Genomic DNA, 27891 nt, shown 5'->3' with positions numbered 1-27891 from the left:
CCTTCAATCCACTTGCTGGGTGTATCTGATTTTAGTGCTGCTCCAGTAGATACACATCCAACACCAAATTGTATGCCTGAGCTCTCAATGGCTTTCATGGCTCTCAATCACTTTGACCCAACCTGGACGTTCACAGTATTCCTATGTTATGGACTAGATCAAACCCCCTCAAAATATATTAAGAAGATAGCCTGGACCCCAACTTCTCTTATTTTTAAAGGCATTATGTTCTGGATGCAATTTGATTGGTCAACTTCCAAGTTTGAAGCGAAGCACACTTTCTTTTTATACTATAGTTAAAATACAAACAAAAGAAAGATGAATTGGAATAATTTAATTCTATTGGAAAACTTAACAGAATAATAGATTATTTAACTTGTCCAATGTAGAAACATCCCATAAACACACATTTAACAATGGCAAATTCAGAAAATTTCAGATTGTCCCACATGCAATTCTGGCAGCACAAACAGAACCCATGCTTTTAGCTGTAAGAGAAAGAGGAATGAAAACTTCTACATCCAGCTTCAAGGTCTCAACAGCTACTGAAAGCTAAAACTAAAATCCTGGTTCTGTGGGAGCTTGACACCATCCCTTCATGCTGCATCTATTATTCCAACCTTTTTAAAAAAAACAAAGGTAGCTCAAAGCAGATAGTTTGCCTCCAAGTTTAGAACATTTGCTTTCAAAAGAAACGTGACAGGATCAAATCCTTCTTAAAGGCACACCTCGTAACACCTAACTTGCCTCACCTTTTTGCATGTGCCCTTCAGCCAGAGATACCAGGCTGCAGTCTTGTCATGCATTTAGTACGGACACAAAGGAAGGAAGCGTGTCATGGTTGACAGCAGGTCTCAGTTAAGTCAGGGAGAAGAATCTCTGGTTTCTGGCACAGGAAGTCAGGGGCAGCCCCCAGTATCAAGGCATGGGCTTGGAAGTGATCAGCCAGCCACTTGAGGCAGTCAGTCAGGATGCTGTTCACATAAAGGCTGAAGAGTTAAATTTCAGTTGTCCCACTACCAGTCTTGACTCCCTCTGCCCTATTAGAGCTGCTTTCCTCCTGGAATAAGAGAGCGGCAGATATTAAGGAAGAAGAAAATGAGTGGGACAGCTATTGCTTGCACTGCAGGTGGGGAGGTGGCCTGTGCAAGTGATTAGGCACAGGGGACAAACTGGGTTAGTGGTGTCCAGAGTTAAGGTGAATGCCAGCAGGTGAATGAAGATGTTTTGTAGACATTGAGAATGATTGATCGTGAGCATTGGTGGGAGGTAGATACAGTAGCAGAGATAGTGAGGTATCAGAGAGAGGATGGGTGGCACTTAATCATGGTGGAGTGGAGAATGTCATTGACCTTCTTCCAACAGTGATGTTTGAGACTGCCCATACTAGGTAGCAACATCAGACTAAGTGTCTTGGCCTCTACTGCTGGTCTTTGGGGAGGAGGAAGTCAACTTCTTCATCGTATTGTCCAGCAGGACTTCCTGGTCCATGCCCTCACAGCAGATTGCTGATTTGATCCTTTTCTGCCATGTTGGAACTGTGCAGAACAGTTCTAGATTGACTGTGCTTGTCCAAGTGCATGATAGATTTTTCAAGATGGCACAGGCATAAGGGTTAAATGATGCATTCTGGAATGCTGAGTGGAGAGTTCTTCCAGGAACAGTGTGTGATAAGATAAGGCAAAAATCAGACAGGAAGGGCAGAGTAGAGGAAAGTTTGGTAAGCTGCGATGAGAACCTGCTAGGCCTCATGTTGGAAATCCCTCCAAAACAAAACTCGTGCAACTCAAACCAAAAAGAGCAAGATTCAGCCCAGAGTTTTCAAGTAAATGGGAGAGGGGATGCACTAACTGATCTACGCAAGTTTTCCAATTTGGAAACCGATTTAATTTACAACCAATTTAGCCAAGTGTTCTCATATACATAGTGAAGTAGGAACTTTAAAGCAAGGTGCAATTTTTAAAAAAGCGTCTGTTGTCCTGCAAGTGTAAGACATGTTAACAGTAGAAAAGGATTCTAATTCTCCCTTGCCCATTCTCTCAAGAGTTTGATCATTGAAAGTGACCGAGTAAAACTTCAACCCAGATTCCTAACTGTTCTGTCTTCAAATAGTTACTATTTTTTCATAGATATTCACATTAGAGATTGCTTTTTTTTTTGGATCGACCTGTTCATTCAAGGCCAACCCAAGATGGTAAAAGGTAGAGGCTCAAAATACAAAAGCAAGCAAGTGATCAGGGAGCTTTTGAAAACAATGATTCAGCTTCAGTAGACGTATTGTGAATAATTCTGAAAGAAAAATATAGGATGAATGTGAAGGAAAGTGTGAAGGCATAATGGTCTTCTGTTATGTGGATTAGTTGGTGAATCCGGGGCCCTGTCCTTGGAGAGGAGATTTGATAGAAATGTTCAAAACCATGAGGTTCGGGGCAGGGTAGATCGAGAGAAACCGTTCCCATTTGGGAGAGGATCAAGCATCTGAGAATGCTGATTAAGGCAATTGGCAAAAGAAGCAGTGACAACGTGTGAAAATCTATTTCTCTGCAACAAGTGGTTAGGATATGGAATGTGCTCCTGAGAATGTAGTGAAGGCGTGCTCAGTCTTTGCTTTCAATGAGAATTTTATATTCACATGAAGAGGAAAGAAATGCGGGGTTATGAGGAAAAGGCAGGGAAGTCGGGCTATCTGAGTACCTTTTAGCACAGACACACTGGGCCAAATGTCCTTCCATACTGTAATCTTCCAATGATCCCACGATTAGAATATTGATTCCATAGAAGTACAAACCTGTACTGCGAACCACAATGATGGTTGAATAGAAGAGCACAATATTTTGCCCTTCTTCATTTTCTACCTGAGAGCCTGAGAACAGTAGCTTCCTTTTTCCAAAAAAGAAGTGGTATATAGCCACATCCTAAGAAAAAAATAAAACAAAACACCTGACATTTCAACTTTGTTCTCTCTTCCACACATGCTGCCAGACTGACTGAGAATTATGCAGTGTTTTCTGCTTTTATTTCTGATTTCCAGTGCTGGCAATACTTGGCTATTTTTTAAAAAGTGAATGGACTTTAGATATCAAAGCCGTTTTGTGAGACTACCATTTTGACCCAAATTTTTTTTAATCTAACAGGTATTGGAGTTTCATGTGATCAAGCCAGTTTGGGTGGTCTGCGTCTCAGATTTCATTTGTTTTGCAGTTATTGCTGTTGAATTCACGAAAATTAGTTGTCTTTGTTTCAAAAAAGCCTGTATCCCTATCGGTACTAAAAATATTTAATTTAATTCCAGGAATATAATCCTTGCATTTGCCACTACTCTGCGGCATGGACTAATTCCAAATCTACTTGGTCATGGAATATGTGCTCGATACAATTGTAGAGATGCTGTCTGGTGGTGGCTGCAATGTATTCAGGATTACTGTTTGAAGGTTGAGAATGGATTGAAAATTCTCAAATATCCTATATCTCGACTATATCCTACTGACCAGTCTCCAGCTCTTGACCTAGGCACTGTGGTAATTATTTCCTTCACCTTTAATTATGGCACAAAGTGGCTGGTATAATTGCAACATTTAAGAGGCATTTGGATGGGTATTTGAATAGTAAGGGTTTGGAGGGATATGGGCCGGGTGCTGGCAGGTGGGACTAGATTGTGTTGGGATATCTGGTCAGCATGGACGGGTTGGACCAAAGGGTCTGTTTCCGTGCTGTACATCTCAATGACTCTATGACTCTATAAATGCAAATATTTTGTCCCCCTCTGCTGGTGTAGCATTGGTACTTCAAGATATTTGTCGGATTTTAGAAGTTCTTTAGATCATTCTGATTAGTTTATTTTGATAGCACAGGCCTAATTAAAAGACTTCAATTAACCCCTTCAAACTGTATAGTTCAATTGTTCCAAATTTGGCAGAGTATCCCATCAGGCAAGGCTAAGGCACTAAGTAATGAATAATATCAAATTTTGTTAAATATAATTAAATAATACAACTTATTTAACAACTGAAGACTAGTTAAGCAACTAACAAAAAGAATCATGTTATGTTTACCAAGAATGCAAGACAAATTATAAGACAAACTTCAGTATTAGATTCAAAACCAAACTCTCAGAAAGGAATTCTTTCTTTCTTCAAGAACAAAATAGTTTTTTCAACACTGATAATTGTCTCCAGAAACTTTTAGATCTATCTAAATTCCCAGATTAACATAAGCCACATGCTACATGTCATTGCCACTTAGTTTACTTGGAGAGCTTCTCTGAAAACATGGTGTCTAAAGGCCTCATTTTACAGTCCCTTTAGGATAATGTCACTGTCCCACTAATCCAGAAGCACAGGCTCACACTCTAGGAATGTAAATTCAAACCCAACATGGCAGCTGGTGAAATTTAAATTCAGTTAATAATTCTGGAACAAAAAAGCTGTTCTAAGTAATGGTGTCCACGACAACTTATTGTTATTGTTTAAACTGCATCTGATTGTAAATCTGCCATCTTTAGCCAGTCTGACCTCCATGTGACTCCAGTTCCTCAAAAATGTGATCGGCTGTCTTCTGAAATAACCTAGTAAGCCACTCAATTCAAGACCAATTGGAGACGTGCAACAAATGCTGTGCTTGCTAAATTGTACTTGCAACCCAAGTTGGCTTCACCATCCTCCAACAGTATTTACATACCAAACATATCTCCTTGACCTTGCTTAACTATCCCAATTTGTTGTGACCTTGAAGTACAATTAATATTACTATTTTCTACAGATTCAGCTCCCTGTGGTTTAGTATTTAAGTCCAGTTCTTGTCTTTAAATTTAATTTCAGTCAGAGAAATGCCTTGATTTACTTCACAAATAAAGGGTTGAATAGAACAGTACAAAATGCTACCTGTATTGTTTTCTCTTCAGTAGTCTCTGAATAATAGCGTGTCTTTCAAACAACAGTGCTGATCTTGTATTGTTGTTGTTGGTACAACAAAAGCTTAAAATATCTGTCTCCTTACCCCTTTCTCACCCTGCCAACATACATTAAAAACTTAGAGGCAACAAAAGCTGTAATTTGTTCTGAGGTAGTCTTTGAATAGAAATTGATAGCTTCTGTACTCATTAACCATAAGAACAATACATAATAACCATAAGTTGCATAATAATAACATAGTACTGCCTTAAGACACATTAAATATAGTTCACTCCAACAACTTCATTTGCATAGCACATTTTAACATGTCTCAAGGCATTTCAGAAATAAATCAACCTATGGTATGGCCCACATAGGCAGATATTCATGCGATTAATCAAAACCCCTGGTTGAGGATGAAAGTTCTAAAGAATCTGTTAAAGAAGGAAAATGAGGGGGAGAGGGATTCCAAAGCTGTTGATGGATGTAATGAAGTGGGAATAGTTTGTCTTAGAGATAGTCCAAATGTATATTTGAAAATTCATCTTGGGATCGAATACGACAGGTTACAAGCATTTGTGTTCAGTCTCAGACAATTGCTAGGGAGAAGGACAGAGTCATGGCCAAGATACTGCAGACAACATTTTTTTTTAAATTTTGAGAATATATAGAAAAGTCTGGGGGCCAGGCCATACCTGCTGAGTTGGAGCCATGAGGTAGTTGTGATAGAAGAAGGATAAATCAGTGGAGGAAGAAATCAATAGCTTGTACACAGTTCAAGCATTGTTTAACATGTTGGAACTGGTAGAACTCTTCTCTCTAAACTAAGAAGAGCAGAGCAAGGGCAAGGCCAAATCCTGCTTTGGCCTTTCTGCCTTTGTGAGGCACAGTTTCAGAGGAGGGGGAGGTTGATTTGCTGTTTCTGAGACACCAATTCTCAGTTTGGAAACTACTGCTATACATAATTTGACATTAAGTAAACTTCTAATGTGTTTATCCTAGTTTTGTGAGCACATCCTCAGGAAGAAGTCTTCAATTGATTAGATAAGAAGAAATACCTTTAGTTGTCCTATTCACACAAGTCTCAGATCCCCATTGGTGGCAGTATGGGTACATGGGTGGGTGGGGTAACACTATTTGATTTTCAAATGCAAAAAAAAAGAAAATCTCTAGGGAAGTGGTCTTATTCTGAACAACAGGCAGTGACCAGTGGGGTGCTGCAGGGATTGGTTCTCAGACCCCAGTTATTCAGAACATACGTTAACTATTTAGATGAGGGAATTAAATGTAATTTCTCAAAACTTGCAGATGATACAAAGCTGGGTGGAAGGATGATGCAGAAATGTAAGGAGGATGCAGAAATGTTGCAGTGTAGTTTGGACAGTCTGAGTGGATGCACAAAAGCAAGGTAGATGAGCTAAATCCATTTGGTAGTTGTGATGGAAGAAGGATAAATCAGTGGGAGAGAAAATCAATAGCTTCTGCATAGTATAATGTGAATAAATGTGAGGTTATCACTTTGGTAGCAAAAATAGGAAGGCAGATTATTATTTGGCTGTAAATTGAGAGGGGACAATATTCAAAGAGACATGAGTATCCTTGTGCACCAGTTGCTGAAAATAAATAAATGGGTGTAGTAGACAGTAAAGAAGGCAAACAATGTTGGCCCTCATAGAGACCTGATTTGAGGAGAGGGACAAGGCTGTCCTGCTGCAATTATACAGGATCTTTTGTGAGATACTACTGTGTGCAGTTTTGGTCTCCTAATCTGAGGAAGGATGCTCTTGCTATAGAGGAACAGCAGCTAAAGTTTACCAATTTGAGTCTATGAATGGCAGAACTGATAGATGAGGAGAGATTGAGTTGATAGGGATTGTATTTGCTGGGCTTTAGAAGGATGTGGGGAAATCTCATAGAAACCTATAAAATTCTAACAGGACTGGACAGGGTTGATGCAGGAAGGATGCTTCTGATGGTGGTAGAATCCAGAACCAGGAATCATAGGTTTATCTCTTATCCTAAAACTTTTAGGACTAAGCTAAGGAGAAATTTCTTCACCCAGAGAGTGGTGAGCCTGTGGAATGTACTGCCATAGAAAGCGGTTGAGGTCAAAACATTGTGTTTTCAAGAATATAGATTTTCTGGCTAAAAGGATCAAGGGATTTGGGGAGAGGGCAGGATTAAGATATTTACTCATTGATGGGCCATTACCAGGTTGAATGATGGATCAGGGTCAAGGGATTGAAAGGCCTTTCTAGTCCTATTTTCTATGTTTTTGTGTTTCTAATACTGTTCATTTGCTACTGCCACAGAACTAGGCCACCCATATTTTGATGGGTATTTGTTTAAACCAGAGTCAGGAGTAAAAGTTTAACTAGAAATAACAAAAGAATAATAATCTAAACTAATATGTTTTTAAAAAGAGAAAAAAACTTGTCCATATTTCAATTAATGCGTTTTGGGATATCCTTCAAACCAGGAACAGCCACTGCATGATGTCATTCAAGAGGTCATGCAGCGTCATATGGAAGGTGTACAGTTCAGAGAAAGAAATGCTGGACCTCACATGGATCTACACATGAAAGATGAAGGTATTTCTGCTATATTTCCAATTCTTGCACATACTGTATTGCAAATAATTTGAGACATTACATGTAATGTATTGATTTACTTCCCTTGAAGGTTTCAATGTAGCTATAGGAGTGAACCAAGAAACAGGTTTTGTCTTTGGAGGGCAGCGATACAATTGTGGAACCTGGATGGACAAAATGGGGGAGAGTGAAATAGCTCAAAACAAAGGAATTCCAGCTACACCAAGGTAAAAGTCTTAGTAAAATGAGATTAAAGATCTCAACTTCAAATCGAGGACCAGTTTTTTTTTAAAGAATAAATTTGTGTATTTTGTTTTCAGCAGTTTTGTGAAACTACTGAAACAATATTGTAAACATTAATAGAAATTCATTTAATCTTTGTATTTCTTAATTCTTACTTGATCTTTAAAAACCTCTGCACAGTAGTTAGAGCAAAAGTGACAAAATTGTCCTTGTAGCTGTTACTAGTCAAGGGTCAGTCTGCAATGGGGGGAAAAGTTAACTTAATTTCAAGTTGCTTAATTTCCTTGGGTTAGAGAGGTTACAATCGGTAAACATCTTAGGATGGATACTTGATTGCAAGTATTATGAAGAAGAGAACATACATGTAATGCATTTTGTTTTTGTTCCACTCCTATTTCTCCAGAGACCCTCACCAAGCTTGCCTTCTCCCTGAGACCCATTCTCTACTCTCTCAACCCTACTTCCCACTAACCTCCTGGCCTCTTAACATCTGTACCAGGCCCTGTTATCTGATACTGCAAACAGTTTCCTCTTATGTACTGCTTCCCTTTTCTCACCATTATTCATTTATCAAACAATTTGAACATTATCCCTCTTCTCAAAAACTGTAGCTTCTCTAACCTCCCCTTTGTCATCTCTTAAATTCACGCCTTTGATGTTATCACCTTCAAATTTCTCCCACCTTTCCTGTCACTTCATATTATTTGAATCACTCCAATCAGGTTTTGCAACAAAATAGTCGTAACCAGAGCCTCAAATGAGCTGCAATGTGACTCTGATGATAGAGTCTAACTTTGTCATCCTTGAGCTGTCTGTAGCCTATGACACAGTGGAAAACACGAACCACCTTCAACACCTCCCCTATGTAGCCATAATAGGAACACTGCCTTGCCTAATTTTACTCTTACACTGTAGATCAGGAAAGATTTTCTGTAACAGCTTGACCTCACAGCCCCATACCATTACCCCTGGAGACATCTAAGGAGCTATCCTTACTAATTTTCATCTCCATGATAGTACTTGACATTGTTCAAAATCAGCGCCAGATTCCTCCAGTAAGCAGATGACATTCAGCTCTGCCTCTCTACCTCCATGAAACACTCCTCTACTTTTGGATTCCAGACAACCTGAGCTGGATGCCTGACAGTTATCCTACAATTTAACATTGGGAAATCTGGAGACATTAGCCTCAAATATCACTGCATGGTCAAGAACGCAGACCCAGAGGTTCCACAAATATGACTCAGGAGAAAGTGCCTGGAACATCAGATCTCACTGCGGGTGGGGGTGGGTGAAACTGTAAGTTTAAACATTGCGAGGGGCAGCGTGGAAGACTGAAATGTCAGTCTTGATGCTCTAGCATTCTGTCAAAGCTGTGAAGAAAAGTATAGAACAAAAATCAGCACTCACCTGCAAATTTTGCTCCCCCAACAACATTCCTTTTATCTACTTTGGTAGCAAAAGTAGGAAGGCAGAATATTATTTAGCTGTAATTTGAGAGAGGGGAATGTTCAATAAGACCTGGGTGTCCATGTGCATGAGTTGCTGGAAGTAAGGATACAAGTGGATAAGGCAGTAAAGAAGGCAAACTGTATGTTGGCTTCCTCATGAGAGGATTTGAGTGCAGGAATAAGGACATTTTGCTGCAATTATACAGGACATTGGTGAGACCACACCTGGAATATTGAGTGTAGTTTTGGTATCCTAATCTGCCGATGGATACTCTTGCTTTAGAGAGAGTGCAGTGAAGGTTTACCAAATTAATTCTTGGGAAGGCAGGACTGATCTATGAGGAGGGATTGAATTGATTAGGATTGTATTCACTTGAGTTTAGAAGAATGAGGGAGACATCTTGTAAAAATTCTAACAGGACTAGACAGATTAGATGCAAAAAGGATGTTTCTGATGGTAGCTAAGTCCAGAACCAGGGGTCATAGTTTAAGGGTAAGGGGTAAAACATTTAGAACTTGAGTTGAAGAAATATTTCTTCATCCAGAGTGTGGTGAGCCTGTGGAATTCGCTGCCACAGAATATAGTTAAGGCCAAAACATTGTGTTTTCAGGAAGGAGGTATACATAGCTTGTATGGACCAAAGGGATCAAGGGATATGGGATAGCGAGCAGAATTATGATATTGAGCTCAATGATCAGCATTGATCATATTGAATGGTGAAGCAGAATCTGGATCGAATGGCCTAGTCCTGCTCCTATCGTCTGTCTCTGTTACCCCTCCCTTTCTGTCCCCTTTAAAGCCCTGTGCCAAATCTGTGACAACTCATGCCAACCCATACAAGCCACAAGCCACCATTTGCCCTAGACTGTTCATGCCAACTCTCTCAATAATTGCCATGGATTGTCCTTGGCACTCATGTTCTTCCATGCCTCTTGATGAATTTACTGTATTGAGCAAGATCCCTGCCAACAGCACAGACTTGTGGAATTATTCTTTAAATGTACACAAAAAAATTGCTGTCCAAGGCAAATACAAAATGAACTAGCACCAAAAACAAATGTGTTGATAAAAGCTGCCAAATGTCATTAATTTAGTTGGATTTCACAATTCTTTTTTGGGAAGGGTACCTGACATAACACCCGGTCTGCTCTATCCTTGTTTGTACCCCTATAGTATACAAATATCTCTAATGGTAGGATAACTAAGAGTGGACAATAAAATAACACATTATGTTCCCAAAGAGATCATCCTAATTTATTTTGAAAGCAAATTATTAAGGGGATAAAAACAGGAATTTCCACTGCCCATCCCTCATCAAACACTCCTCAATTGACTATGGCCTCAAATGCTCTCATTTCTTATCCAGCTGTACTATCAACCACTGAAACCCCACACTCTGGGATTTATTCTGAAACCACCCTTTTTCTCCAACTTTCTTTGCTCCTTTTTAAGATTGTCCTTAAGACCCACCTCTTTAGCAATGCTTTAAATGATCCTTCCCAAACCCTCTCCTTTATTTCTGGAGCCTTTGAAAGAGATATTTTTAAAACATTAGTGCCACTATATAAATGCAAGTTTTATGTTTTCTCCAACAATCTATCCTTCTGGAAAATATCTGATTCCATAAACTGACCAACTGAAATGTTTTTACTTTGCAGAGATGGATCTGCTGTTGAAATAGTTGGCCTCAGTAAATCAACTGTTCGCTGGTTGATGGAACTGAATAAAAAATCCCTGTTCCCTTACAATGGAGTGAAGGCATATAAAGATGGTGAGAAAGTTAATTTCTGTACATAGTTGCCATGATTCAGTCTGACGACTATAATATTTTCAAGAATTGAATAATTTTTGTGAGAAAAAGAATATCAAGGGATTTCAGTTAAACGAGCTGGTAAATGGAGTTGAGTTACAAATTGGCCATGATCTAATAGAATGGTGGAATGTACTCAAGGGATTGAATGCAACAGTTGTGTGTTCTATTCCTACGGATTTTGTTCAGTTCCTAAAGTAGATTTGTTTTATATCCTCAAGTGTTTGCAACACATTACTATTGGTCCCTGACCTTGAATGTTTTATGTTGTAATCTTTCTGATATTGATTATTATTCTGGACAATGTTTTAAAAATCACAACATTGAGATATTTGACCCATCATCCTTGTGTCAGTTCTTTGGTTGCACTATCCATTTATTTTCACTTTCCTCGTTTCCCTCAGCCTATAAATGTTTCTTATGCAATTCTCTCTCTAACTATAGGACAATTATTGATATTGAAACTATAACCTTGGAGGCAGTGCATTCTAGAACATCGTAGTGTTGTCACCATTTGTAAAAAAAAAATTGGTGTCTAATTAGTGTAAATGTATCATCATGAATTGTCTATAAATTGTCGCTTGGTAGTATGAGACTTGAATGCTACTAGAAAAAGCCACGTTTCTCAAAGCTTTTTATCTTGCATTCATAAGGAAAATTTGAAGGAATACCAATTTAAGGGAGAAGCTAACATTATTCTTTATGAGCGGTAGGTGCTAATAGAGGCGTTGCGATGGGGAATGTACCAGTTATTGGTGATTGACCGTTAACTGCAGGGTTTTGTAAATTTGCCTTGTTCAAAATGTAACCTCTTGTCAGGGCATTGTCCTAACAAAGTATACCAGTGGCTGTCACCCATTTTGTTGAGTTTAAACTCAAACTTAGCTGAAACTCTTAAGTCAATAAAATAGGTCACAGCCATGAGCTGGTTCATTGGTATTCTTCAAAATTGCCGTGGGTACAAGATGGATACCTTTGACAAAATGTGTAAGTTTTTTCAGTAGCAAAACTGTCTCTGGTTTCCAACCCTTCCACCACTAGTAACAGTTCCTATTATTTACTTCATCAAAACTATTCATGGTTTTGACTATTTAGTACTCCTTTTTAGCCTTTTCTGCTTTAAGAAGGACAATCCCAGCTTCTCTAATATTTCCACATTGCTGAACTCCTTCTGCATTGGTACTATTCTAGAAAATTTTGACCACATTATCTCCAAGACCTTTGAAAGTGTTGAATGCAGATTTTCTCTGTTCTCCAGCTGGAATTTCACCATTTGCTATATCGTTTACTAATTACAGTCTACTAGTTTAGTATATCTTCCCTGATTTTATACAGCTTCCTCGTCAACAATGCTGAAGATCTCATGCTTACCAGCTTTGATACTTTGACCTACATATTTATATCGCTGCTTTAACACTTAACCATTACAAACTGCTTCACTGGAACATTATAAAAAAAATACAGGTAGTTCTGGGATAACATGTATTTTGGCAGCACAATTTAGCTATAACGTTGTTGAAGAATTAGGGAACCGTATTTTTGAGAACGCTTACCTCTGTTGGCAAAAACGCAATTCCAGCAGGGATCAATTTGTGTGCTTCATTCTCCACATGTGTTGATGTCTGCTCCGAAATCTCCATGCCATTCTGCACATGTGCAAGTGTCTACACCATCCTACGCATGCACAATGGTGGTGATGTCAGCTGCCAACAGAGCAGCTTTCTGTGAGGGGTATTGCACAGAGAGTAGCTTTCTTACATTTTTTTAAATGTATTGTGTTAAATTTACTTTTGTTTCATTAATAAATATTATTTCAGTCTTCATTCAGGCTGTGCTGCACATTTGGTTGATTTTTGAGCGATCGTGAGTGATATTTTTTGATGGCCTGCCCCTAACCTCACTTTTCCCGTAGGCCCTATTATTTCTATTAAGCATTTTCCAATTAAGCGAAGTCTCACTGGAATGCAACTACGATGTTATAGGAGAACTACCTGTAAGGCACCAAGATACATGAGAAGACATTGGGTCAGGTGACCAAAAGAAAGGTCAATTTCTTTTCATTATTCACTTGTTGGATGTTTGCACTACTGGCTGGCCAGCATTTGTCTGTGCCGAATTGCTTTTGAAAGTGGTGGTAAGCTGCCTTTTGAACTGCTGTAGTCCTTGTTGTAGATAAGCCCATTAGGGAGGGAATTTCAGGATTTTGACCCAGCCAGACTGAAGGAATGGTAATATATTTCCAAGTCAGGATGGTGAGTGATTTGGAGGGTAACTTGCAGCTGGTGGTGTTCCCATATATCTGGGAACCTGTCCTTTTGAATGGAAATGGTCATGGATTTGGAAGGTGCTGTATAAGGATCTTTGGTGAATTTCTGCAGTGCACCTTGTAGATGGTACACACTGCTTCTACTGAACATCAGAGGTGGAAGAAGTGGATACTTGTGAATGTGGCAGCCGATCAAGCAGACTGCTTTGTTCTGGATGGTGTTAGTTTCTTCAGTGTTGTTGGATCTGCACCCATCCAGGCAAGTGGGAAGTATTCCATCATACTTCTGGCTCGTGCTTTGTAAATGGTGGACTGGCTTCAGGGAGTTGGCCTGAGACCTGCTCTTGTAGAGACTGTGTATTTATATCATGAGTCCAATTGAGTTTCTTGTCAACGGTAACCCCAGGATGTGGATTGTGGGGATTCTGTGATGGTAACACCATTGAATGTCAAGGGGCAGTGGTTAGATTGTCAGAGCCTGGCATTTGTGTGACACGAATGTTACTTGCCACTTGTCAGCCCAAACCTGGATATTGGTCATGTCCTTTTGCACTTAGTGATGGAGTGCTTCACTATCTGAGGAGCCACGAATGGTGCTGAACATTGTGTAATCATTGGTGACAATCCCGACTTCTGAATTTGTGATGGAGGGAGGATTGTTGCTGAAGCAGCTGGGATGTTTTAGAGTCTGGTAAAGGAGGAAAGAGAGGTCAAGAAGGAAGATGTAGGCAAAGTATTCTGGAGCTTGGACCCCAGGCAACTAATGGCACACAGCCATGGATGGTGGAGTGATTTAAATCTGTAATGCTCAAGAAGCCGGAATTAGAGGAGGGCAGATATCTTTGATGTCTATTATTTAGCCTCAAAGTCCTCCTATTAGGATAAAGGTGGATAGGATAACATCTTTAAATTGTAAATGATTAACGCCCCAATACATAACATAGTCATAGAGGTCTACAGCACAGAAAAAATACCCTTCGACCCTTCTGTGCTGGTCAAAAACAACCACCTAACTATTCAAATCCTATGTTCCAGCCTGGGTATTGCAAGTGCACATCTAAGTACTACTTAAATGGTATGAAGGTTTCTGCCTCTACCACCATTACAGGCAGCAAGTTCCAGATTCTCAGCACCCTCTACGTGAAAACATTTTCCCTCACATCCCCCTGAAATCTTCCATCCCTTATCTTAAATTTATGCTCCAGCCATTGATCTTCCATCAAGGGGAGAGATTTATTTCCTGTTTACTCTGTCTATGCGCCCCCATCAAAAGGCCTCCCCCAACCCACCCCTAGATTCCTCTTTTCCAAGGAAAACAACATCAGTTTATCCAATTTCTCTTCAGAACTAAAACAGGCAGCATTCTGGTTAATCTCTTCTGCTTTCTCTCCAGTGCAGTCACATTCCTCCTGTAATGTGGATTTCAGAACTGCATACAATGCTCTAGCTGTCACCTAACCAACTTCACATTTATTTACTCTTTGTCTTCAGCCCCCACTGAAATTATTGTTCTTTTATTACTGATGCTGTTTTCCTCTGCTGAGTCAATTTGTAATCCTTGGTGTCTTGTTGAAACCTGTGGTTTATTTACCAAGCCTGTACACTTTCTCCTGCGTCTGCCCTATTGCTGCTGAAATCTTCATCTCTGACCTTGTCATCTCCAAGTTTGATGACTGAATTTCTCCTTTATGGCCTTCTGTCAAACACTCTTCATGAACTGCAACCTGTCTCATTCTCTGCATATAATCTGCCACACAATGAATTCTGCTCATCTTTGCTGACGAATATCGGCTACATGTTCCTATTCTCAAATTTAAAATATTCAACTTTGTCTTTGCATCCTTCTATAGCTTTGCCCCATTCTAACATTTTCTGCTCTCACCTTGTATTTTACCAAGCATTCCATTCCTCCAATTTTCACTTTTTATCCTTTTCCAATCCCATTAATGGCTGAGTTTCGATGCAGAGGAACAGGAGTGGATTGTTTAGCCCCTTGAGCCTATTCCGTCGTCCAACTGAATTGTACCTGATTTTGACAAATGGTGTAGTGAAATAAATATTACACTATACAAGAAAAGAAATATTTATAACATTTGACGAGTGGAATAGAAAAACAATGGAGAACTTTGAAAAGAATGTCTTCATTTCTGAAGATTTTGACATAATACCATATATCTACTTTGTCCCATTACCCCTTAAAACGATGAACAAAAATCTATCAATCTGTTTTAAATTTAACAATTGACTACCTCTTTTTTGCAGAAGGAAGTTTCAGACTTCAGTAGTCCTGTTCCTAGATGTCTTTCTTAGCTTCACTCTTAAAAGATCTGTATCTAATTTTTATGAAATGTACCTTGGCTCAAGACTTCTCAAACAGAAATATTTTCTTCCTCTATTTCCTATCAGTTCTCTTCAACAACTTAACCTGCAAATTTTCTCTGAACCTTTGCCGCCAGTGATACAATCCTAGTTTCTATAAAGATGCAAAATTGATTGAACAGTTCAAGTTTACATCTGTTGGGATAATTTTCTGCTCCTGAGTAATTTGGTGTAGTGAATCCTCCCACCTGTTAAGAATCCTTTTATTTGTGTTCTTTTGAAATCTATACCATTGTTTTTGCCTCAAGTGGCAGAATTGAAAAATGTGCACATTGTAACAGCCCATTTTATTCAAATCCAGTTATCAAAAGAATGCAATAGCACATAGCTGTCTGTCTAATAGTTGCATTTCACTCATAACTATCATTTATGAATAATTTTTAAAAGTTCACTCATGAGGTACTGGCTGACCCAGCATTTATTGCACTTGAGAAGGTGGTGGACGAGCTGTCTTCTTTAACTACTGCAGTCCATTTGTAGTAGGTAGACCCACAATACTATTGGAAAGTTCCTGGAGTTCGACTTAATGACACTGAAGGAATAGCAATAAATTTTCAAGTTAAGATAGATCTGCTGCCCTTGTCTTTCTAGATGGACATGGTTGTGGGTTTGGAAGGTGCTCTCTGAGAAGCCATGATCATTTACATTAGATTACTTACAGTGTGGAAACAGGCCCTTCGAAGAGTGACCCATCCAGTCCCATTTCCCTCTAATGCACCTAACACTATGGGCAATTTAGCATGACCAGTTCACCTGACCTGCACATCTTTGGACTGTGGGAGGAAACCAGAGCACCTGGAGGAAACCCACACGGAGAATGTGCAAACTCCACACAGACAGTCGCCTGAGGCTGGAATTGAACCTGGGACAATGGTGCTGTGAGGCAGCAGTGCTAACCACTGAGCCACCATGCCACCCCAAGTGCATCTTGTAAATGATACACACTGGGTATTGATAGTACGAGGAATAAATGGATGTGAGGTCAATAAAGATGGCTTCTTTGTTCTACAAGGTGTCAGGCTCCTTGAGTGTTGTTGGGGCTGCACTTATCCAGCCAAGTGTCAGTTATTGCTGGAAATTTACTTGTGTGACGCATGCTTCATTAAATTACATGATTTGCAAAATAAGTTTGTAAGTTTATTTTCCAAGCCTGCAAAATGATGTAGTGAAATATCTATTATACTGTGCAGGAAGAGAAATATTTATAACGTATGAGGAGTGGAATGAGAAAATAATGGAGAACTTTGAAAAGAATTTCTATGTTTCTGAAGATCCAGATGATCCCAATGAAATGTTTCCCAACTTGGTCCACAAAAGGCACATTTATAAAGACAGCTTTGGTGCTTCCAGTCCATGGTGTGACTATCAACTAAGACCAAACTTTCCTATAGCTATGGTTGTGGTAAGTGATTGGATTTCACAGGATAAATGTTATTGCTCTTGCGCAACACTTTTTAAAAAAAAAACTTGTCAGTAAAGATGTCGCAATTTAAAATGCTGCTGATTCTGTAAATCTGAAATATGGGCAGAAAATACTGGATATGTTCTGCAGGTCAGGCAGTGTATGTGATGAGAGAAACTGAGAATTAACATTTAAAATCAGTGTGCTTATGCTTCCCTCCCTACAGTTGGTGCCAGATCTGCAGAGGACTTGTAGCACTTTTTTTCTGTATTCATGTCATATTTTAAATCTTGGTACAAATTGGCTTAATATGTGAATTACCAATGTTAAGTGATTGGTTCTGTCATCTTTTATGTTTTTGGTGCTAAATTCTGAGTTTGGTGCCATTGATATTGCTGTTCCAATCAGTTGTGAGATCTCTTGCCTCTCACCTTTTGAGATATGTAAAATGATATGAATGCTTAAATGAAGCTTTAATTACTGCAATAAAATCAACTTCATTCATTTTCAGGCCCCTGAGCTTTTTAACCCAGAAAAAGCATGGAAAGCGTTAACAGTTGTAGAGGAGAAGCTGCTTGGACCCCTGGGATTGAAAACATTAGATCCAGAGTGAGTAACATTGTTGCTAAAATTAGTCCCATTTTCAGTAGAATGAATATTGTTAATGAAAACAAACAATTGCTGAAATGTATACTAGTCACATTGAGATACAGTCTTTTTGTAAAAACATGACAAAGCACAGAATTGGTGAGATGTTTCTTTGGTAATTTGTTCATGGCTATCCATTTTCTTTGATTACCCAGTCTGGACTCCCTTACTAATGTGCCTTAATAGAGATTGTAATATTTGTTTTTCTTTCTGGTTAGTGACCAAGTTTACTGTGGTGTATATGATAACTCTTTCGACAATGGCAACTTCAATATATCAAGAGGCTATAACTACCACCAAGGACCGGTAATAATTTTTACAATGTTTCATCAATTTCAGCAAAATGCTTTTTGTTGTGGATGTAGGTTTGCTCGCTGAGCTGGGAGGTTCATTTCCAGACATTTTGTCACCCTACCAGGTAACATCTTCAGTGGGCCTCAGGCGAAGCACTGCTGAAAATTCCTGCTTTCTATTTATATGTTTTGGGTTTCTTTGGGTTGGTGATGTCATTTCCTGTAGTGATGTTCTTTCCTGTGGTGAAGTAACTTCCTGTTCCTTTTTTCAGGGTTGGTAAATGGGGTCTAACTCAATGTGCTTGTTGATAGAGTTCTGGTTGGAATGCCATGCTTCTAGGAATTCTCGTGCATGTCTTTGTTTGACTTGTCCTAGGATGGATGTGTTGTCGCAGTCGAAGTGGTGTCCTTCCTCATCTGTATGTAAGGATACTAGTGAGAGAGGGTCATGTCTTTTTGTGGCTAGTTGGTGTTCATGTATCCTGGTGGCTAGTTTTCTGCCTGTTTGTCCATTGTAGTGTTTATTGCAGTTCTTTTACAGTATTTTGTATATCACCCATCAAAAATCACCTATACCGTGTATTCAAAAAGAATGGGTATCCAATGAACACAGTCTGCTGATTTCTCAGCTACAAACCCAAACAAGCAGACAAAACATGTCCAGAAACCCTAGCCACTCTCCCCAACATCAAAGACATCTCAGAAATGACTGCCAGATTACTCAGACCCCTTGGCATCATGGTAGCCCATAAACCCACCATCACACTAAAACAGCAGCTAATGAACTTGAAAGACCCTATACAGACAACGAGCAAAACTAATTTACAAAACACTGTGCAAGGATTGTAACAAACATTACATTGGACAAATAGGCAGAAAACTAGCCACTAGGATACATGAACTCCAACTAGCCACAAAAAGACATGACCCTCTCTCACTCGTATCCTTACATACGGATGAGGAAGGACACCACTTTGACTGGGACAACACATCCATCCTAGGACAAGCCAAACAAAGACACACACGAGAATTCCTAGAAGCATGGAACCGGAACTCTATCAACAAACACATCAAGTTAGACCCCATCTACCATCCCCTGAGAAAAGGAACAGGAAGTGACTTCATCACAGGAAAGAACATCACCACAGGAAATGACATCACCAACCCAAAGATATAAATAGAAAACAGGAATTTTCAGCATTGCTTCGCCTGAGGCCCACTGAAGATGTTATGTATGGTGATGAAACATCTGGAAATGAACCTTCAAGTTCAGCGAGTAAACCTACATCCAAAACCTCAACCTGAGCTACAAATCTTCTCAAAACTCACTTTTTGTTGTATTATAACAAAATTGTATGTTTTATTTTTGTTCCTAGGAATGGCTGTGGCCTCTTGGTTATTTCCTACGTGCAAAGTTGCAATTTTCAAAAATGATCGACAAGAATTTGTCTGAAGATACACAATATTTCGTGAAAAATGTTCTTTCTCGTCATTATGATTACTTGGAAAAGTAAGTCAATAATTTTTAAAATGTCTATATAATGCAAACTTTCCTGAAAGAATCTTTTATTTTGAGAATATTACTCTATAACATCCAGCTGTATATCAAATCATTACAGTCACGTAATCTAACTTGTATCTTGTGTTTCAAATTGTGGTTATGCTGAAACTGTAGAAAAAGATGGTTGGGCCACAGCTAGAGTGTTATGCCCAGTTCTAGAATTCATAACAGTATGTGATTGCACTGAAGAGGGTGCAGAGGGGATATTTCCTGATCTAGAGAGTTCTAGGTATGCGTCAAAGAGTGTGGTGCTGGAAAAGCACAGCTAGTCAGGCATTATCCGAAGAGCAGATGAACCGACGTTTCGGGCATAAGCCCTTCATCAGAAATTAGGTTTGTGGGCCTAGGGGGCTTAAAGGTATGTGGAGAGATTGGATACACTGGGATTGTTTTCCTTGGTGCAGAAGAAACTGAGGGGAACATGACTAAGATTTATAAAATTGAGGGTCATAGATAGGGTAGACAAGAAGGAACTGTTGTCCTTGGTGGAAAGGACAATGACCAGAGGACATAACTTTAAGGTAAGAGGCAGGAGGTTTAGAGGAGATGTGAGGAATTTTTTTTTCACCTGGAGTGTAGTGGGAATCTGGAACTTACTGCCTGTAAGGGTTTTAGTAACAGAAACGCTCATAGCATTTAAGAAGTATTTAGTTGTACACTTGTGATGCTAAAACATAAAGAAAGAGCCAAATGCTGAGAAATGGGATTAGAATTATTAAATGCTTGTTTTTTTTATCATGCAGCTGACAAGTCGAAGGGTATTTTTCTCTGATGTAGACCTCAATAACTCTAAGTAACTTGTGTTATAGATAAAGGGGAAACCAGTGGATATATTGTATTAGATTTTCATGCAGCATTTGATAAGGTGCTATTTTAAAGATTGTTGTGGAAAATTAAAGCGCTGGGTAGAGTGGTGATATCATACTGACATGGATAGAAGATTGGTTGGCTAACAGAAAGTAGAGAATAAATGGGTCTTTTTCAGGATGGCAGGATGTCACGAGTGTTCTGCCTCAGTGGCCAGATGTGTAGTCTGAACTCTGCAACTTATATAAATGGCTTGGATGAAGAGATGCATGGTGTGATAGCTAAATCTGCTGATGACACAAAGAAGGTAGGAAAGTGAGTTATGAAGAGGACATGAGCCTACAAAGCGTTTTTGAAAAGTTAAGTGAATGGGCAAAGATCTGCTGAATGAAATATAATGTAGGAAAGTGTGAAATTGTCCATTTTGGCAGAACGAAGCATGTTATCTAAATAGTGAGAGGTTGGAGATCTCCAAGATGCAGAGAGATCGTGGTATCCTAGTGTATAAATCACAGAAGGTTAGTATGCAGGTACAAGTAATCGGGAAAACTATTGTGTCCTGTTTTATTTTGAGCAGCATTGAAGTTAAGAGTAGGGATGTTAACCTTCAGTTGTACAGGACATCAGTGAGACTGTATCTGGAGTACTGATTACAGACCTGAACTTACGAAAGGATGTTAATGCATTGGAAGCAGTTTGCTGAAGGTTTACTCGACTAATACCTGCAGCTTGTCTTATGAATAAAGGATAGGGAGGCTTGGCCTGTATCTTCTGGAGTTTAGAAGAGTCAGAGGTGACTTAATTGAAAAGTACAAGATCCTGAGGGGACTTAATGGGGTGGATGTTAAGAGGATTTTTCCTCTTGTTTGAGAATGTAGAAAACAAGGGTTATGGGTTAAAAATAAAGAGTCACACATTTAAGAATGAAATGTGGAAGCATTTTCTTCTGAGACTTTTGAGTTTCTGGAATTCTCTTTCTCAAAAGGCGATGGATTCAGAATCTTTAAGTACTTTAAAGGCAAAGGCAGATTTTTGATAACCAAGGCAATGAAACTTTATCGATATGCAAATAACGTAGAGTTCAGGTCAAAATTAGATCAGCTATGATCTTATCAAATGTCAATGCAGGCTCAAAGGGCAGACTGGTCTACCCGTAGTTTTCTTTTGAATGCTTGTAATTCATACAGTAATCACAGTTTGCCAACAGATTGATAACCTAGCATGGCTGCCATGAGATACAACCTATTTCAGGCACGCTTTTGCTTAAAAGTCTTAAAACAACTGTTGGCCATGTTGTTCTCATGAAAAATGAGATTAAATTGTATCAGTTACTAATAGTTACTGTCTTAATATTTACTATTTTGTTTCTTTTTCCATTTTGCAGATCTACCTGGAAAGGTCTTCCAGAGCTTACAAATGAAAATGGGGCATACTGTCCATTTAGCTGTGAAACCCAAGCCTGGTCACTAGCTACCATCCTAGAAGTACTATATGAGCTGTGAAGTGTAGTATCTTCGCTTTTGACAATTGCAATACATGAATGAAAGTTGTTCTTTTTGTGTCCCTCCATAGTATTAAATACCATTTGCCATTTAACTGTACAGTTTTTGTGATCCAATTAAAAACATTAGATCACATCAATGGGACAGGACAGTTGTGACATGAAGTTTTATGCAATCTCATATTTTATCGTTCTTAAGTGACTAATATAATATAAGTGTTTTAAATTCATAATGTAATGTGGCTGTGAGATTAACTGATGTGAGTTTATCTGCTTCTTGTTTGGCTATTAGCAGTGTTTGCACTGATCTGAAACCTGCTGTAAAAATGTTACGATCCAACAATGCAAAAGTCTGAATTTAGAGTTTGATGTTTAAAAAGCTGATAAAGGCATTAAAAAGAATGCACTGTGCAAATCACAATTTGAACCTCATTGTAGCTATCACCGTTTTTGTGCTTAACAGCCAAGATGCATCAACATAAATTAAACATGACAAATTAATTGGAAAGTTCAAACTTCATAGCAATATTGAGGCACTTTCAAAAATATTTTGGATGAGTAGCAATAATAAGGTAATGTGCCAGATAAGCATTATCTTGCATACTACTGTACTCAAGCTTATTTTAAGCCCAATAGAATGAGAGTTATTTTAAGGACTTGCATGATATTTGCACATGTAGAACTGGATTATTAAATTTTAATATTTGTGTTTAATCGAGTGGCACCTGGGTGTGTGATAAATTCAACGTTTTGATGGTACTGTTCGTCTTAACCTCATTGTGTTGAGATTGTGATAGACTGTAGGTACATAACCATACTATATATGCATGTATTTTTGTATCCAATTAAGGTAGAAAGTCAAAAACACACCAATGTCTATGATTATCTGTAGCTAATTTCAGTAATTCTAAGAATGTCAACAAATGAGATAGCAGAGTTATCTTCAGTTTCTGAAAGCTGCCGAAAGAGGTGTTCCATGCTGTCCATCTAAAGTACTGTTGTCAAAACCAGGTAACATATGAAAGTATGTCAATATGTTACCGTGTGCACAGTCACGGTTTGCTTCTTGAATTAATAAGTACTTGTACTGGACCAGGCAAAGATTGGCAATTTGACTGTTTGGAGGATAAGATCACAGTGCAAATACCTCAAGCAACTTTTCTGTCTTCATTCCTAAGTATAGCATATGATGTACATTATTCAGTAAAACCCTCCAATTAATGAAGAAATTAGCCAAACAATCGTTTGAAAATAGTGCCACTTTTCATCTATAATTTGGGAAGATTCTCTGCAGCTTTTTTTTGTATTGAGAGGAAGGTTGGCTAGAAACTGAACAGCATATGACATTTGTCTGCAGATATAAGCGAATATTAAAAACTCATTCAGACTACAAGTTTTGTGCCTATATGTTTTTTTTTCACAATGTGATTTTCAATGTGTTTGTTAATTTGTACATTTTTAAAATGTTTTCATTATGCTTCATTAGATTTATAGTTTTGAAATTAAATATCTTTCATTCAGTATCTGCAACCTATTGGTAGTGGTGATTATTGCATTTTGAATGCAAAAGATAAAAGGTAATGAGAATACATGGCATTAGCTCCATATGACATTGGTTATAATGATGTTCTGTATTTGTAAAGATTAAGAACAAGAACAAAGAACAGTACAGCACAGGAACAGGTCCTATGGCCCACCAAGACTGCGCCAACACCTAATGCCTTTCTAAACTAAAAAATTTGTCTTTGTATGGTCTGTATCCCTCTATTCCCTGCCCATTCATATATTTGTCAAGATGCCTCATAATCTTATATCCACCTCCATCACATTATCCAGCAGCACATTCCAGACACTTCTCGCCCTCTCGTTTAAAAAAAAGAACTTGCCTCGCTTATCTCCTTTCAACTTTTTCCCTTTAACCTTAAACCTATGTCCCCTATTAATTGACATTTCTTCTCTGGGGGAAACAATTCTGACTATCCATGCCTCTCATAATTTTGTGCACTTGTATCAGAATGCCCCTCATCCTTCACATTCAAGTGAAAACAAACCGAGTCTGTACTATCTCTTCTTATAGCTGGGCAACATCCAGGTAAACTATTTCTGTACCCTGTCCAAAGCATTCACAACACCTTTGTAGTCTGGTGACTAGAACTGTGCGCAATGTTCTAAATTAGGCCAAACTAAAATCTTATACAGCTACTATATGGCTTTCCACTTTTCATATTCTACATCCTGACCAACGAAGACAACCATGTCATATGCCCTCTTTACGAGCTTATCCACATGTTTTTCCTTATGATCAGGATTTTGGGTTTGGAGGGCACTGCCTGGAACTTTTATCTGCTGCAATGTTTAAGACGCTGGATGAGGTACTGATCAATGGGCTTGTTTATTTCATATGGTGTTGAGCTTCTTAAGTACTTGTGGGAAGTATTCTATTCCTTGTTCTTGTAGCCACAGTATTTTTATGGATGGACAAGTTGAGATTCTGGTCAATGGTACCCCTCAGGATGAAGATGGGCAAGAGATTCAGTGATAGTCTCAAAAGGAGATGATCAGATTCTCTTTGAATAGTCCTTGCTCAGCACCTGTCTGGCGCAAATGTACATGCAACTTAGCCGAATGTTGTCCAGCTGTTTTTGCATATGGGCAGACTGCTTCAACGTCTGAGGAATTGTGAAGGGTGCTGAACGTTATGCAGTCATTTTCAAGCATCCCCTTTATCTGACCTTATGATGGAGGATGGGTAGTTGGCCTAGGATACCACCCTAAGCCACGCCTGCATTGACAACCAGTAGCTGAGATGATTGAGTTCCAACAACCAGCACCATGTGCCTTTGCATTAGGTATGACTTGAATGAATAGGTTCCCTTTGATTCTCATTGACTTTAATTTTGTTAGGGTCCTTTGTGCCTAATTAGGCTCATATTCAAATAATATATTGATGTTAAGGAATGTGAGTTAAAAGTCTTAGATTTGAGTACGTTGGTTCCAGTGTTTACCGTCCGTCTTCTTATAAAGTTTTAATGCTACCACTCAGTTTCCAGTGGCAATTGCTATTAAGCTCCAAGATTTGACTTATTCTTTGTCTATAGACTGGTTTGGCATAGTTGTATCAATGGAGTTATGCATTATAGGAAATAGTTTCATTAAAGTATTCATGGCACTGCCCTCTGCCACCACTACCAACACAATGACCTGTACATCATCTTTCCCATCTATCCGCTCCATCATCCTATCCGACCTTTTCCCCCACCTTCATCTACCTATTGCGTTCTCAGCTAACTTCCCCCACACACCCCCATTTACCTCTCAGCCCAAGCCCACATGCCTCATTCCTGTTGAAGGGCTTTTGCCCGAAACGTTGATTTTCCTCCTTCTCAGATGCTGCCTGACCTACTGTACTTTTCCAGCACCACACTCTCGACTCTGATCTCCAGCATCTGCAGTCCTCATTTTCTCCTGTTGTAGCATTTGCCTGATTGGTACTGCTCTCACTTCATATCTGCAAGTATGTGGCTTAGGGTAAGATCTCTCTGAGTTAGTACACTCATCTGTTTATGTAGCATCTAGGACCTGGTAAATGTAATTCCTGAAGATAAACCAAACTGAACAAGATGACATGGGAAGTCTGTCAAATGTTGCTTCTGTTCCCATTGTTTTGCTTTAACTTTTCTAGGTTATTAGGACTGGAAATCTTTTTTAAGTGACTGAAGATTCATTTTAACATTGTTTACTGCAATAGTTTGCCAATCCAACTGGTGTTGCTTTTTAAAAGTTCTCCCTCTCTGACATGAAGCCACCAACTTGTGGTCAGTTCCTGTGCCATACCACTGTCTAAGATCTTCACCACTGAGCTGCTGCTGACCAGACACCCAGATCACTCCCACTGGAGTTGTTGCTGGCTCCTGGCCCTGCTGAAGCCCACCAGCACCTCTCCAACCACCACCACCTACAAACAGTCTGTACAGGCCATTGTGTTGAGGAGATGATAGAGTGACCACAGCTACTAAGCTGGGCAGTGTTTCCTTTCCTGGGTGAACTCAGTAGTCTCCCCTCCATTCCCAAGTTGGTGATCAGAACTGCAGGACCCCTATAGCAGACTGAAGCAGCAACCAGCAAGGAAGGATATGCAGTCCTATAAACACTTGGAGCCCAAACAGTAGCCCAGGACTCCACAGGAACACCCCTTCCCGAACCCTCAAATAAACCAACCAGGAGTGGCCCCTCTTGGAAGATACAGGAGATACTGGCAGTAGACTATTTTAATATGTTTAAATTTTATCTTGATAGTGTTGTAAAACAGAGAGACCTAGGGGTTCAGGTACATAATTATTTGAAGATTGCATCACATTTACGTAGGGTTAAGAAGATGTTTAGCACACTTGCTTTCGTTGCTCAGACTTCTGAGTGTAGGAGTTGGGACGTTATGTTGAGTTTGTACATGACATTAGTGAGGTCTGTTCTAGACTACTGTATCCAGTTATAGAGTCATCGAGATGTACAGCATGTAAACCGACCCTTCAGTCCAACCTGTCCATGCCGACCAGATATCCCAACCCAATCTAGTCCCACCCGGCCCATATCCCTCCAAATCCTTCCTATTCACATACTCATCCAAATGCCTCTTAAATGTTGCAATTATACCAGCCTCCACCACTTCCTCTGCCAGCTCATTCCATATATGTACCACCCTCTGTGTGAAAAGGTTGCCCCTTAGGTCTCTTTTATATCTTTTCCCTCTCACCCTAAATCTATGCCCTCTAGTTCTGGACTCCCAATTGGTGTTGCTTTTTACAAGTTCTGGACTCCCCGACCCCAGGGAAAAGACTTTGCCTATTTATCCTAACCATGCCCCTCATGATTTTGTAAACCTCTATAAGGTCACCCCTCAAGCTCCGATGCACCAGAGAAAACAGCCCCAGCCTGTTCAGCCTCTCCCTATAGCTCAAATCCTCCAACCCTGGCAACATCCTTGTAAATCTTTTCTGAACCTTTCAAGTTTCACAACATCTTTCCGATAGGAAGGAGACCAGAATTGCAATAGTCTAACAGTGGCCTAACCAATGTCCTGTACAGCCACAACGTGACCTCCCAACTCCTGTACTCAATAGTCTGACCAATAAAGGAAAGCATACCAAATGCCGCCTTCACTATCCTATTTACCTGTGACTCCACTTTCAAGGTGCTATGAGCCTGCACTCCAAGGTCTCTTTGTTCATCAACATCTTTGAGGGGCCCTATTCTCTCCCTAGTTACCCTATTGTCCTTAATGTATTTGTAAAAACCCTTTGGATTCTCCTTAATTCTATTTGCCAAAGCTATCTCATGTCCCCTTTTTGCCCTCCTGATTTCCCTCTTAAGTATACTCCTATTTTCTTTATACTCTAAGGATTCACTCGATCTATCCCATCTATACCGACATATACTTCCTTCTTTTTCTTAACCAAACCCTCAATTTCTTTAGTCATCCAGCATTCCCTATACTACCAGCCTTTCCTTTCACCCTAACAGGAATATACTTTCTCTGGATTCTCGTTATCTCATTCCTGAAGACTTCCCATTTTCCAGCCGTCCCTTTACCTGCGAACATCTGTCTCCAATCAGCTTTCGAACGTTCTTGCCTAATACCATCAAAATTGATCTTTCTCCAATTTAGAACTTCAAGTTTTAGATCTGGTCTATCCGTTTCCATCACTATTTAAAACCTAATGGAATTATGGTCGCTGGCCCCAAAGTGCTCCCCCACTGACACCTCAGTCACCTGCCCTGCCTTATTTCCCAAGAGTAGGTCAAGTTTTGCACCTTCTCTAGTAAGTGCATCCACATACTGAATCAGAAAATTTTCTTGTACACACTTAACAAATTCTTCTCCATCTAAACCCTTAACAATATGGCAATCCCAGTCTATGTTTGGAAAGTTAAAATCCCCTACCATAACCACACTATTATCTTACAGATAGGTGAGATTGCCTTACAAGTTTGTTTCTCAATTTCCCTCTGACTGTCAGGGGGGTCTATAATACAATCCCAATAAGATGATCAT

At 39.3% G+C, this 27891-nt stretch overlaps 1 protein-coding gene across 2 annotated transcripts in view; it reads left to right on the top strand.

The window, feature by feature from the left end:
- agla (amylo-alpha-1, 6-glucosidase, 4-alpha-glucanotransferase a) overlaps positions 1-23235 on the top strand; it is a 93693-nt gene extending 70458 nt beyond the window's left edge. For both annotated transcript variants that reach the window (XM_072574573.1, XM_072574574.1), the window contains exons 26-34: positions 3293-3518; positions 7369-7480; positions 7572-7707; positions 10834-10946; positions 16821-17032; positions 17544-17641; positions 17899-17986; positions 19350-19483; positions 21726-23235. In XM_072574573.1, coding sequence (XP_072430674.1) covers positions 3293-3518; positions 7369-7480; positions 7572-7707; positions 10834-10946; positions 16821-17032; positions 17544-17641; positions 17899-17986; positions 19350-19483; positions 21726-21843 — 1237 coding nt within the window. In that variant the 3' untranslated portion in view covers positions 21844-23235. The remainder of the gene's footprint in view (positions 1-3292; positions 3519-7368; positions 7481-7571; positions 7708-10833; positions 10947-16820; positions 17033-17543; positions 17642-17898; positions 17987-19349; positions 19484-21725) is intronic.
- Positions 23236-27891: the final 4656 nt, after the last annotated feature.

The sequence above is a fragment of the Chiloscyllium punctatum genome, chromosome 7 (genome assembly GCF_047496795.1).
Source record: "Chiloscyllium punctatum isolate Juve2018m chromosome 7, sChiPun1.3, whole genome shotgun sequence".
Taxonomy (NCBI): Eukaryota; Metazoa; Chordata; class Chondrichthyes; order Orectolobiformes; family Hemiscylliidae; genus Chiloscyllium; species Chiloscyllium punctatum.
This window is presented reverse-complemented; position numbering and strand designations above follow the sequence as displayed.